At 34.0% G+C, this 13649-nt stretch overlaps 1 protein-coding gene across 5 annotated transcripts; it reads right to left on the bottom strand.

Annotated features, from left to right (window-relative positions):
• Positions 1 to 242: 242 nt before the first annotated feature.
• On the bottom strand, positions 243 to 12147 carry LOC100811354 (protein SEMI-ROLLED LEAF 2). 5 transcript variants are annotated; one of them, XM_006597165.4, is made up of 21 exons: positions 11919 to 12147; positions 11707 to 11776; positions 11303 to 11463; positions 10994 to 11068; positions 10541 to 10656; positions 9994 to 10108; positions 9623 to 9751; positions 6681 to 6728; positions 6333 to 6472; positions 6048 to 6241; positions 5663 to 5955; positions 5178 to 5327; positions 4766 to 5086; positions 4371 to 4520; positions 3816 to 3891; positions 3466 to 3593; positions 3137 to 3331; positions 2008 to 2148; positions 1800 to 1928; positions 1447 to 1653; positions 243 to 654 (listed from the first exon to the last, which is right to left on the bottom strand). In XM_006597165.4, exons 3-21 carry the CDS (start codon positions 11435 to 11437, stop codon positions 493 to 495), a joined length of 2904 nt encoding a protein of 967 aa, XP_006597228.1. In that variant the 5' UTR covers positions 11438 to 11463; positions 11707 to 11776; positions 11919 to 12147; the 3' UTR covers positions 243 to 492. The 5 variants fall into 5 exon arrangements, with proteins under 5 accessions (XP_006597228.1, XP_006597230.1, XP_006597231.1 ...); XM_006597167.4 differs by lacking the exons at positions 10994 to 11068; positions 11303 to 11463; positions 11707 to 11776; positions 11919 to 12147 and having other exon boundaries at positions 10554 to 10658; XM_006597168.4 differs by lacking the exons at positions 10541 to 10656; positions 10994 to 11068; positions 11303 to 11463; positions 11707 to 11776; positions 11919 to 12147 and having other exon boundaries at positions 9623 to 9754.
• Between the last annotated feature and the right edge of the window lie 1502 nt (positions 12148 to 13649).

The raw sequence follows: 13649 nt of genomic DNA, 5'->3' as shown, positions 1-13649 counted from the left end.
CTATTTCACCCGTACACCAAAAAATGAAGCGTATATTTATATTAATAATTTATGTATGAATATCTAGAAATAAAATATACGAATGGTAATACGCCCAGAGCTCCGCTTTATTGGCAATTAAGATGGGATAAAGTGGAGCAGCCAGCCGTAGTACAGGAATTCATTCTTCATTAGGATTTAGGAGCTTCTAGCATTTGGTCCACACTAGAGAACGAGAGAAAACAGTTGCAGTAAAACGAAAGTATCAACAAAACCCTTTATTCAAGAAAAAAGTCTAAAAAATATATTTAAATATTGACAAATAATATTACTATAATTTATAGACAAAATCATACATTTGCTGGAAACAAACATCCACCTCTCCCAACAAAAGAAAGAAGAAAAAAATACTCTCCCGCATATTTCACGTATTTATGGTAGAAACCATCTAAAGAAACATTTTACCAGCATTGCAAAGAATGAAAAAATGGCATCTATTGCAGGTTAGTGTCATTAGCATCCCGCTGCTTTCAAGAATTTATCATACGGGCTCGAAGGTGGTAGTCTCAAAGAGTGTTGCTGCCCAGATTCATGAGATTGGTGGCGTGCTTGATCCTGTGCTTGAAATTGCTGCTGAGTCACTAACTTCAAATCACCATTTGAATATTCCAGTGCCTACACAATGAGACAGTGCCAATAAATAATAATCAGTTCCAGAAAACAAAACTAAACTCTACGCACAGTGATTCTGCCTGATTGACATGCACTTCGGGATTAATACATCAGTCCACTAACAACATAAAACATGACACAAGACATGAAGACGTAATCATGGACTCAAAACCTGATTGTCACGGAATGGTCCTCCTATCGATCAAAGTTAAACAAAGAAGAATATCCGCAATACACTATTTAACACTCCTTTTATTAAAAAAAAAAAAAAAACTATTTGACACTCCTAAAGTATTCTTTATTATTGGTTTAGATCTCACGTTGACTCCATTAAATAGCCTGTGTGCACTCTGTTAGAGAGTCTTGGCTGTCTTGCATGAGATTTGATCTATAACAAGGAGTGTGTACTAGTGTTGCTAGTATTAGTCATAAAAAAATATATGTTCATACTAACTCCAGATATATATCATTAACAAGTATCTAGTTATTATATAACAAACTGGGTAATAAATTTCAAAAGAAATAGAGTTGATGAAAATAAATTTATCATTGGTTTAAATTCAGCAGTATATTATGACAAATGAGAATTCATTGCCTGCAAGTTTATGGGTGCAATTCATTTTTTTTTTTTAAAAAAAAAGAAAATTTGGTTAATTAGTTCAACCATGACAGTCAATACTCCAAACATCGAAAACATTATAATCATCGAATGCCAAACAGATCCTGAAGAATTCTTTTTTTTTTTCATAATATATTTTCTTGCTGAAAAATTAAATTTCTGTAAAAAATACTAACCTTAGCAGGTAGAGAGGAAACGTTTACTTCATTTTCACTTGAAAGAATTATGGCCTTACTCTCCTGTTGATGCTTGAAACTCTGAATGACTGACATCTTCTGTTGTTTCCCTGTTACAAGTGCCTCGCACTGATTCTTCATTTGGTCATAAGGTAAAGGAGTTGAGGAAGTGGAGAAACTTGCAACTTGCCGTGCAGTTTCCAAAACCTATCCATAAAATAATCCCCATAGTATTTTAAGGGAAGAAGAAATAAAATATCCTCTCCACTAGATGCATGAAAAATAGATTCAAAATACAATCAATTGCTTTCCAATAAGCTAGATTATAGAAATAAAAGTACACAAGTTTTTACCGAATCCAAGAGTTGATTAACATTTAGAACATCGGGGTAGTTGGCTGAAATTGATGTTTTGCGATCTGGCTGACTTCCACTATGTTCAGGTTCAGTCTCTTCCTCTATCAAATCATCTGGAACCATTATCTGGAAAACAAATTGCAGCATTTGCAACATGCAAGTTTTGACAAGTCACTTATGAAGATGCAATTTTGGAGACTTTTACCTCATCATAGTATGGGAACTCAATCTGAGCAAGAGGAGGACATAGTCTTGGTGTCTCCATAAATAATGGAGGTCCTGATGGATATGCATCATCAGGGGAAAAACCCTGTAGAAGTTGATTCTTTACACTAGACAATTCATCCTGGTAAATAAGGGGGGGAAAAACATGTTATCTCCACATACTTATAGACCAGTACACGACCTAAATATTGAGTCCACAACCCCATACTTTCACACTACACTGCAACTTCTGCTAAAATGATCCATATGCTGTGCAGCATACTTCACAAGTATTATTTTCTAAGAGAAAAAAACTTCAATAGTTTCCAAAACAAATGTGTGCGCATGTGCCACTGGAATACATACAGAGAACAAAAATGTAAAAGATTGAACCAAAAGCAACCGTTTAACTTCATATGTTCAATCATTATTAAAGACTTGATCAGACATCCAATTCATTATGTCATAAAGTTCCACATCCTTGCTACTCAGAAGTTCAACGGTGATGCAGTAGAAATTATTTATCACTCTAGTAAATACTATTGTTCATGTATCACACAATAAAATGCATTAACCACTCATGGGCATTGCACTTGATTAATAGCAGCCTAGGAAATAATCTCCAGTCTCCATTTAGTCTATCAAGAGACTACATATACGGATGACATGCAGAACCTCTGTAATATTGATAAATTACACTCTGCTGAATAATGATAAAGCATTTCCATTCTCTAAATTCTCTCTAAAATATTAAGTTCTATTTTTTTTATCGGCAAATGTTAATTGTTAGCGGGGGGGATCAAACCTGTGACCTTTTTCCCCTTCCCCTTCTTCCTTAATCACCTAACTAACCTTATATCTCCAAATATTACGTTCTATCTTTCTCTAAATACTCCCCCACTAAATTTAACATAGTGAAGCAAACCAAAATACAATCTGTCCTCACTATTACCCTCCAGCATTTTTCCTTATTCCTTATTGCAAGAGAAGGGGTTGTATGTAGGTGCACAGTATCAAAGACACATTTCTTTAGGAAATGATTATCCGACTATTAATTTGGGCAAAAGGTACCACTATTAATTCTATAAACGCATCAAAGTATTCTTTGTCGACCCAAGCAAACTCATTACCTCAGACAATTTTGTAAATTTAGTCATAAAGTATGATATTACAGTCTCTTTCAACAGCTTGTCATCCAATTCTACAGCTGAAAGAGACTTCACAGCAGTGAACTCATCTTCCTGAGATCCATAAATTATCTTCTCTGATTCTATACAGACAGCCTGCAGCCGGATATCATCAACCAATTCAAGAAAAGGATCTACCTGTGGATTTATAACTTTAATCAGTTAATCTAATCATAATTAACAAGGGAAAGAATATAGTGACATTCTATTTTAGAAACAAGATGAAGGCATGGAATGGGGATCAAGTCCAGAGGTTAGGAAAAGAAATTAACTGTTGCCTCTGTCAGTGATGCTTTAACTTTTGGAATAAGATCAGGGACATTGCCAGCCCTGGCAGAGAAGATAAGCATGTATGAAGCCAAGGTAAAAAGGGACCTCCTGCGAGATGGTTGTAAACCTCCTTTAACAGGCATGTAAAGAAACATGTCAGAAAATTTTCACCAGAGAAAGTATTATCCTCAATTAAGATGTGCCTATATATAGTAGAACATTTGGAGAACCCAGGAATTTGACTCTATTCTTGCCTCCATTCCATGGGAAAGAACATTTTCTCAATAGGGACAGGAATTCTCAATGTCAACTCTGCATGCAGAGTAAAAAATTGTCTGTACGTTTCATTTACCTTCTTGGTCCAAAGAGATGCTCCTGAGGGAGAATGCAAGTTGAAAACATCTTGCTAAAGCCATGTAATTTGACACCTGTGAAAAGCAATTAAAAAACTTAAGGAAAATCAATCATGCAAAATTACTTGAATTAAAAGTGATCGACATTAATTTTAAAAATACATGTAAGGCTTTGTTGTTGTTGGAATGTAATATGCATTCGTTTCTGAAAAGATGAAAACTCCAGTCAAAATTTAACTTGTGCCACTAAATTGATTACCAATTTAAGCAAGGATCTTGTTAATAAGTGCCCTAACGGAACTAGTTGGGTAGCATTAAATACCCTATTAAATGTTTCTAGTAGTTTTAATAACATTTTGTATTTCTAATATAATAAATGCTTCCTTTCCTAATAAAATTTTCTACTTTTTATTTTTTTAAAAGACACTAGTTAGCATTTAAACAATTATAATTATAAATGAGTAACACTAAACAAAATGAGCAAAGTAACTTTGGTTGTCTTTACTGATCATAATCTATAAGCAACCACAGCACTTGGTAAGCACCAAGCTCACCTTGGAACGAGAAAATAATAAAGCAATGCTATAGGTGTGTGCCATTGCCTCATAATTTGCAGGGCCATTTTCCACAGATGTTGCCTGAACCCAGATTGAAGAAAGCAAAAGACTCACTTGGTGACTGCTCAGCCTGAGTGAACTTCGATCCTGAAAATTTCAGACACAACATTTGATTTGGAACTAGAGCAAGGAAAGATCCAGGGTCTCCATAATTGGAAATAGGGAAGAAACAATCATACTAACTGAACCATGTGTTTAACTTAACTGAACTCAACAAGAAATAATTAAAATTAAATTACAATGAATAGGAACTGCACATCCTTTTCCCTCTCCAACCAAAAAAACACTATTATATACATACAATTAATAATGATAATTAAAAAGTTTCTTACATCTTTTCCATCAGTTAGCTTCGGACTAAAGCTGTAGCGATGATATGGATGAATCACATATTTCTTCCCATTGACACTGGCTATTGCCTTTCCTTCTTCCAGTTTCCCATTCAAGTTTTCAGCTCCAGAAAAAGTTTCATGCTGAGTGGAGAAGCTGTCATTCTGTGCCTTCTGAGCAATCTTTGTTTTGTGGTCTAACCAAGGAGAAAACATGGATGGCATAAGCACCATGGAGAAGACACTATGTGCTCCAATTTGTGTTTCACAGTCAGGATGAGCCATGGCCAGGAGCAATTGATGAAACAAGGCATCAGGGAAAGCCTGGATAGATTAAATAATAAACCAAACGTGTAGACATTTACTAGAGCTGAGCATGTAAAAACCCATTTCCAATCCAAGTAAGAACACTTGCCTTATTGTGATATGACACATTGGGGATGGAAGTGATTAATTTTGCTGTTTGATAGACAGCAGTGATTGTTGATCTTGCTATGATGGTAGTAATTGGGATATTCTCCAGTGCCACAGCCATCAAATCAAGAATTGGTCCTATATCCCCAACCTGTTATAGTAGAAACAGTGTGACAAGAAACTCAATCCAAATACTTCTTTTGAAATTTGTATGCTTACAACAACAAGGAAATTTCTATTCAGAAATTTAGCTAATCTTCTACAGTCAGATTCAAAGGTGACTTGTCAACATTCTTGTCAGGGGACTGGTAATGAATGAATCATACAAGGCTGTAAAGAAACTTATTATGTAGGGAGAACAGATAACAAATGGGTCTATAGATATCTAGAATCCAAGAAACTTTACTCAAAAATCCCTGGAATAATGTTAAGTGTCAGATATTGAAAGACAAGCAAAAAAGCGACACATAATGTTAGGACAAATACCTTCTTTGAAAGTTGTAATATACACATTTCTAAGGAAGACTGAAGTTCAGCATTCAACCTATATGCATCATTTCCATTGCTGGATGCTTCAGATAAATTTTGCAGACATTTCCTTAAATGTTTAATGAGGTCAGATATTGCACCAATTATTGCAACTGAAGCCTGCTGCTTCACATTTTGTGCAAGCTGCATGGTGGTGTTAATAATATCAATCTGAAGGATAGGCTTCTTAGCAACATTCTTATGATCCAAGTGCTTGACCAAACTGGACAACAGAAGATGGGAGTTATCTCCTGGTGTTAAAAAAAATACTATCAATTATATAGAAAATTAGAGAAAACTGCACACAAAAGTAAAATTATAATATTGAATGTTACAACGCTACCTGATTCTGCTAGAAGGGACTGCAAATACATCAAAACACAAGAAGCAACTCCCTTTTCAGAAGACCAGTGGTTTTCACTATCAAAATTATGAAAAAGCAGTTCGAGGACACGCCGCACAGTTGTAGCTTCCTTTGCCAATTTGGCAATATTATACAAGCAAACCTTTGACCAATAAGCAGGATCTTTAGTGTCCCTGTAAAAGCAGTGAACACAAGATGGCTTTCAGGATCTCATCTGTTGGCTTTATACAGAGGGAAAGGGGAGAACAGTATGAGAAGACATACAACTTAGGCTCTGTCTCAGCTCCTTTTTCGGGAAATCCTTGGACCAACTGACTCTGAGATTGTGAATTCAGTTTCTCTACTTTGGCAAGATTGGATTTGGATTGGAGATCCTTGAAATTCTCCAAAATCACTGATATAATCTATTCCAAAACCCACCCATGACCCACCAAAAAATTAAGGGAGGTAAAAAAGTTTAGCTTCAAGTGTAATAACCTTTAAATTCAACACCTGAATTGTGGTCATAAATAAATACACAAACTAAATTTCCACGTTTAATGCAACCATTTGCTTAATGTGTCTGCCAGAATCAATAGATTGTAGGAATAAGAGAAGGGAAATGATACTCACTTTGTCAAAATCCATTGAAAGATGTGAGTGCTCTACCATGAACTGCACCTGGTCAAAAAACATAGGGAGGAAGAACAAAAGGTGTAACATCTCATTTTTCATAAAATAAATTAAAAATAATTTTTTATTTAAAAATAAATAGAGTTTTAGGAAAATAAAAAGGTTTTTGTAATTAAATAAATAAGGAGAAATATTTTTTATTAATTAAAATAATGATTTTAAGATAAATAAAATAAATATATGTTCTTAAAAATAAAAAGGATGTTTTATTTATTCATTTGATAAGGAGTAAAATAGAGTTCCTTTTATAAAATAATATAATAAAGAAAAATAGAGTAAATAACCGGCTGAGAGTACCCTAATTATAAATAGAGACATATTAGGTTAGTTTACATCTCTATACTCTTTATTTCTCTCAAATTTGTTTTTCCTTCTCCCTCTTCCAAAACCTTCTCTTTTTCCCACATACACTCAAATTTGTCACGGTAAAACTACAATCTCGGACACTGTTGGATTGTCATAAAATTTGAACACCAAATTTAGAACTCATTTTTGCACATTCTCACTGTTGGGATTTGTGAAATAATGTCAATAGTGAGAAAAATATATTTGGCACGTAGCTCTCTTTGAGAAAAATATATTTGGCACGTAGCTCTCTTTTTCCCGCATTCACCCAAACTTATCCTAGTAAAACTACGATCCCGAACTCGTTAACCGTTGGATCGTCATAAAATTTGAACACCAGGTTCGGAATTCATTTTTGCACATCCCCGCCGTTGGGATTTGCGAAATAAGGTCCGTGGAGAGAGAAACGTCCCTCGCACGAAGACAGTGAAATGAGGATTTCAATCTCTTCTCTTTCTCTCTAACGCTTGGAAACCCTAGCAAAGCAACCAGAGAAAAAACTTGATGAATCTTAGGGAACCACTAGAAACGCCACTATCGCTGCCGGACTACACACATGAACCCACTTAGAGGTAAGAGATGAGTTTATCGCAATTAAGATTAGAATGAACATATGTAGGGATCCTTAGAGGATTAAATTGAAATTTAGTTTGGAATGTTTATTGTATTGTGATTCTTCCTTTATGACTATAATTATGAGATTGTTGTGTTTGATGGACCAATTGGTACCCTGATGCGAATTGGTTGATAAAATTGAGTGCTTTCACTGTTTTCATGTTTGTGACCTATGATTTTGATATGATTCTGTGAAATTGTTTAAGGGGTTTAATCATATGAAAATAACATTAATATTATTATTGTGTGACATTTATATAATGCATGAGGTGTGATAACATGTTGTCTTGGGATTATGAAAGTGAGATGAACTATGTGTACATGACAAGTTGAGTATTTGTTAAATTGTGAGATCATACATGTGTATTGAGATATTGTGTGCATTGAGTTGTGAGCTATGAACCGTACAATCACATAATTGTAAGACCCTTTAAGGGCAACGAGTTACTGCGATTGTGATGGGATCCAGTGGGAACCCGACGAGTTTAATCACTTTGAAGCGCGATGAGTTAAAATTATTTTGAGAACAATTGAGTATTTGTGTGTTTTATATAGTTCATAGATAGAATCTACATGCTAAAATATTTTTTGGGTTGAACCTGAATCAGGAGGGAGAGGTCCTGACGGACTCTTCGGAGTGTAGGTCTTGGGGATAACTATATTCGGTTTGAATGTTCTTTGAAGCCTATGCTGATCCCATATGGTTTGAGCGCTCTCACAAAACAAAGTGACCCTAACTTGACTTACCAGTGCATGGTCTCTCTTGTCATGTACTCCTAAGCGTCCGATGAGGTTTTTCACTGACATGGTACCACATTGCATATAGGATTGAGTCTTAGTATATTTGTTACATAATATTTGTGTATTAATCGATATTGATTGGTTGAGTGCTATTATGTTTTGATCCTTGAGTACATGAATGATGTGAAAATGTGTGAGATATGTAGTGTTGAGAAGTGATGTCACGTGATAAGTGGTGGAATGACACGAGCTGTGTTAAGTAAGTTGTATTTCATTTATATGATATGTATATCTATGTTTTCCGTTTCTCTCTATTAGTTAGGAATGTGATAACTCACTCCTGATATGTTGTTTGTGTTTGAATCCGGTGATGATCTCGAACTTTGTGTCCGTGGGAGCACATGGTTAGGTGGATAACTATGAAGAACCTTATGCTAGAGAACGCTGGAATACAATGTTCTGATAAGGTGTGACATTGAGACATGGGTTCCTGTGTTTTTTGCATAATATTCTGAATATGTTACTTTATGTTATTCTTCTGCTTAAATTGTTTCCTTTTATAAAAGAAATAAATTAGATGACCTTGTTTTGGACCAGAGATGTTTTCATACCCTTATTTGATAAGTTTTTAATTTGGTGATTAACGCGAATGTGAATCTTTTACCCGCATGAGCTCCTTTATGTTTATTGAATAAAATCATTTTAATTAATTATATATTTTCATGTATGATATTATATAAATATGTATGCCAAGGTAGAGGGTGTCACAAAAGGTATCCAGGGAAGGTATAATTGACCTTGAAAGACAACTAAACAAAGGTACTGTGGTAGAGACAAGGTAACTAATAAACAGTTTGAATGATTTAAATGTATCACTATAACAACTATTTCCAAAAATAAAGCTTCTAGTCTTCTATAGCTTAAACATTCTACTAAGTTAAATAAAGTTGCAAGTCCGTATGAAGAAGTTCAATGTTTAATGACTATTAATCAGAAATAACTAAAACTGTTAATTTTTATATTCTGCAGAGGCCCTTTCCGTAAAAATCATCAAAACGTGCAGATTCTTGTGCATATTGATAAAAAAAGAATAGAGAAGTCCTTACAAGTTACAATTATAAACTAATGGAAATGCGTAAGCAAATTCTGCAAGAACAAATAAACCGGATATGGAGCATTACCATATGGGATAGAGCTTGCAGTCCAGCTGAACGTAGAAGTAGAGCTTGTTCATTATCACCCACTTCTTGAGCCAATTGACATAGTTTTGGTATAAAACCCTCTAAGTTGAACATGTATGTACCATCTGTCTACTTTAACTCAGAGGGTCAATATCACTAAAATTTATGGCATTAAAAAAAAGTGAGAAAAAAAAATTGGTCTACAAAATGCAATATACCAAGTAGCATGACCTATAATGCAGACTATAATATTAAATTTAAATTAGTGAAACCACTTTAAAGAGATGGCAAATCTCTCAGCATGAAATTGAGGCAATCCTGCAGTGATTTTAACACTAACAAGTCAGAAAGATCGAATAATAACCAAGTACCTGGCTATCTATAAATTCTACAAGAGTGTTGCAACCTAAGATCTGCATTTCATCTGCTCGAGTTTGTTCTAGAAGAGTCCGAATGATCCCTAATAAACTATTGGCAAACAGTGGCCTGCAAGATTAAGAAGCAATACTAGTACTTAGTATAGTCAAGAGATGCATCTAACAAAAAAATCAAATGAACCGGAACTTTATTGTTAGATGCTTTCGTCACTAGCAAATAGGACTACAGGAGGACAAATTGACACTGCACAGCCCTGCTTCGGAATACTAAGAAAATTAAATTAAAAAGAAAGAGTTCTACACAAAAACATGCCTTAAAAAGTACCCATAGTTCCATAAGACATGGACACAGGGAACTCAAAAATGTCCATAAATTTTAAAATGGCTTCTGCAATGTAATACTCTTATGGTGCCTGAATCTTGGAATTTGTAAGATAAGTCCTCCCCCCAGCACCCAAATGTGTTTCAATGAATTTGATTAGGATCAAATAATAATTCAATCCAAGGAACATGCACTTAACTTATATGGTGTAAAACTTACATCTGCTCCTTACATGTCGATAACAATTTCCTGTATATACACAAGACCACTTTAACTGAACCATAGTTTTCATTACGCAAATCCTTGTAACATCTTTGCTCCAAGTTGTCAGTAATCTGCCAAGACAAAACACCACATAAATTTAGGATATATGTCACAGATATCACAAATCAATACTCGAAATGAAAAGATTCAGTACTTAACGTGACTTGATGATGTTTGTTTAAATTTATTAAATTCCAAATATGATTTTAGGTGAAGAAATGCTGAAAACATTCGGCACATGGGAGGTCACTAAATACATTCAGTAGCAGTTCCTTTATTTAAAGTATTAAATAGCACTGATTTCCTTCAGCGTAGCCTCGTTCAAAATATTAAATGAGCCTAATGGTTGCATGAAACAACTGGCTTAGAAGTGACAAAAAAGGGGAGATTTATGAAGAATAATATTACCTTTGGAATTCTCAATGGATTCTTAGAAGCATACTCACATAGCTTTCCAATTTTCCTATCATTAGGCTCAGCAGCCTGAAAAACAGAGTAATAATCATCATGCAATGTGGATCGGAAAAGTGCTGAGAAGAGCTCCTAAACACACTTTCTTGGCTAAATTCGAATATATAAGCTTAACCAGTAAAAGAAACAGGTATTATCATAAAGCCCCCCCCCCCCACCCCCCCCTAGCTTAAAAACTAAGCAAATACCCATCTGATGCATACATTAGCAAATGAGTGCTATGCCAACTTAAGCTGAAAATCTCACCTGATTACGGGGGAATATATCAGCAATGAACTTCTTGTACCGTTTCACTGGTTGCCTTGATCTTGCACGAAGAGAAGGACAAAATACACAGAGGTTACCACAGACGGGGACAACCCGCCTGGACATAACCCCCATTTTCCTATGAATTCACAAACCCTCCCCTGAAACATTTGCAACAACAAAATTCACTTCCAAAATTTCCTCAACCATTCACATCCCAGTAATCAGAACATCAATTTCACACGAAATTCACAAACAATATTCACAAACCGAATCAAATTCAGCTCGATTACAGGGTTTAACGAATTTCCACGCACAAAAAAAAAAAAAGACAAAGCCTCAGCGAGAGATATAAACTGAATTAACTTATCAACAATTCGCAGAGAGGAATCTCAGAAACCTACCAAACCTATTCGAATTATTATGGAATTTCCACTTCTCCGCAAAATCAACCGTCTCCGATCGCGATCTATACTGAAAACAGAATAATGGTTTTTTAAGCTTAGGAATATAGAAAATTGATCGAATAATGAAATTCTAGCGATGAACTCGATCAAATTCAACGAAAAACCAAACCAGAGAAAATATTTTTGTTTTTTTAAAAAAAAAAAGTTACCAGGGAAAATAGCAATGGGGTCAGAGTCAGAGGTGGTGCAACTCTTCCCCGGCCATTGACATTATTATTATGGAAAGTAACGTTTTAATTCGAAGGAGAAGAAAATACGTATTATTAAACCATGAACATGAAACCATAGCTGCCATTTACCAATATTAATCAATATTTAACATTAATATTGTACTATTTATTATTATTAAAAAAAACACGCTAACATAGCATTGCACAGCACATCGTGGAAAATTTATGGGGGTTAGTAGTACAAACAAGAAAATTGACTACATAAGCTTCATAATCACATGCTATCAATCTTTCCTAAGAATGAACGTTTGCGATTGGGCTGTCGCAGGATTGGTCAACGGCCGGTGAGTTTACAATGGTTTTTTCTTATTTTATTTTTTAGAAAAAGGAATATAAAAAACAAAATTATAAATTTGGCCCCTCGATTTATTTTCAGGATTTGATCTCCCAATAATTTAATTAACAAATTTGATTTTTCTATTTTATAAAATTTTGTCATGTTTTTTTATTTATTATTTTTATTGACCAATCAGAATTTGACTTTTCTTCTTTTTCAGGATGTGACACGTGACGTCAATATCATTTGTTATGGTCAATGTGAAAACATTAAATTTGTGACTTAAATCACAATCAAATCTAGAACTTAAGATCCGTCTGAGGGAAAAAAAATACAATTTTCTCCATATAAAAAAATTTCTATTAGGATGTTGAGTTGTTAACGAGAAACAAGGCTGCAGACTGCAGTCCCAACGGTTCCGAGAATTATGGATTGATGCTTTTTTTATTGGAATGGGATTTTCAGAAGGTAAAATTGGAAAAGAAGGAAAGTCACTCCATACCTTTTTTTTTTTCCTTTTACTTTTATATTCTCACCCCATATCATTTCTTCCGTCTTTTTGCCAAGGCTTTGCTTACTTGCGCATGTTTGTTAATAGAGCAAGATCATCTAATGTTAGTTTTGGCATGTAAAAAACAAAAGGCACAAAAACAATTATAATAAGACTTGCTATTATTTAAATAATATAGTATTCATTAAAAAATTTGTGTGACCATATTATTTATTTAATTGAGAGGATTTATATTCTTTATCCATAAAATGCTAGTACATAAAATGAGAGGAAATATGATTATTTCTTCCTAAAAAGCCACATTCATACTTTCTTGTGAGTTATTATAATTGATACTCTAGCACAAAAATAGAATGAAGAAAAAACACAGAAGTAAGCGTATATTTACTTTTTAATTAAAATAAAATTTAATCTATTAGACATTTTAACTTAAATTAATAGTGTATGAAATCTCACTTGTATATTTTAATAGAGTAAAAAAAAAACTTGTATAGTTTAGAGGCATTCTCATTTGAAGGGATGTTTTTCCCAGAGTTTGTAATTTCCTAAAACAAACTGTTTATTCTTTAAAAAAAATCTTTCTGATTGGACATTCCAAAATTTTATGTGAGAGATGATGTGTTGAAAAAGAAAGAAATGGAAACAAATGTAAGAGAGATGAGTGTGAAAAAAAATCATTCAGTACACATAATTTAATTAAGTGATTATTTAATTTATTTCAATAAATTTATTAAAATACTTTAATCCTGTGTTAGGATACCAAAGAATTTAGAATGAAAGTAATCAGATTTCATTCAATTGTCAAATAACTTGTTTGGATAATTAATTTGTATCAATTTGTTAATATTGGCTCCACCAACTG

This window comes from Glycine max, chromosome 15 (assembly GCF_000004515.6).
Source record: "Glycine max cultivar Williams 82 chromosome 15, Glycine_max_v4.0, whole genome shotgun sequence".
Taxonomy (NCBI): Eukaryota; Viridiplantae; Streptophyta; class Magnoliopsida; order Fabales; family Fabaceae; genus Glycine; species Glycine max.
The sequence above is the reverse complement of the archived record's forward strand: the minus strand, read 5'-3'. Positions and strand labels throughout refer to the sequence as shown.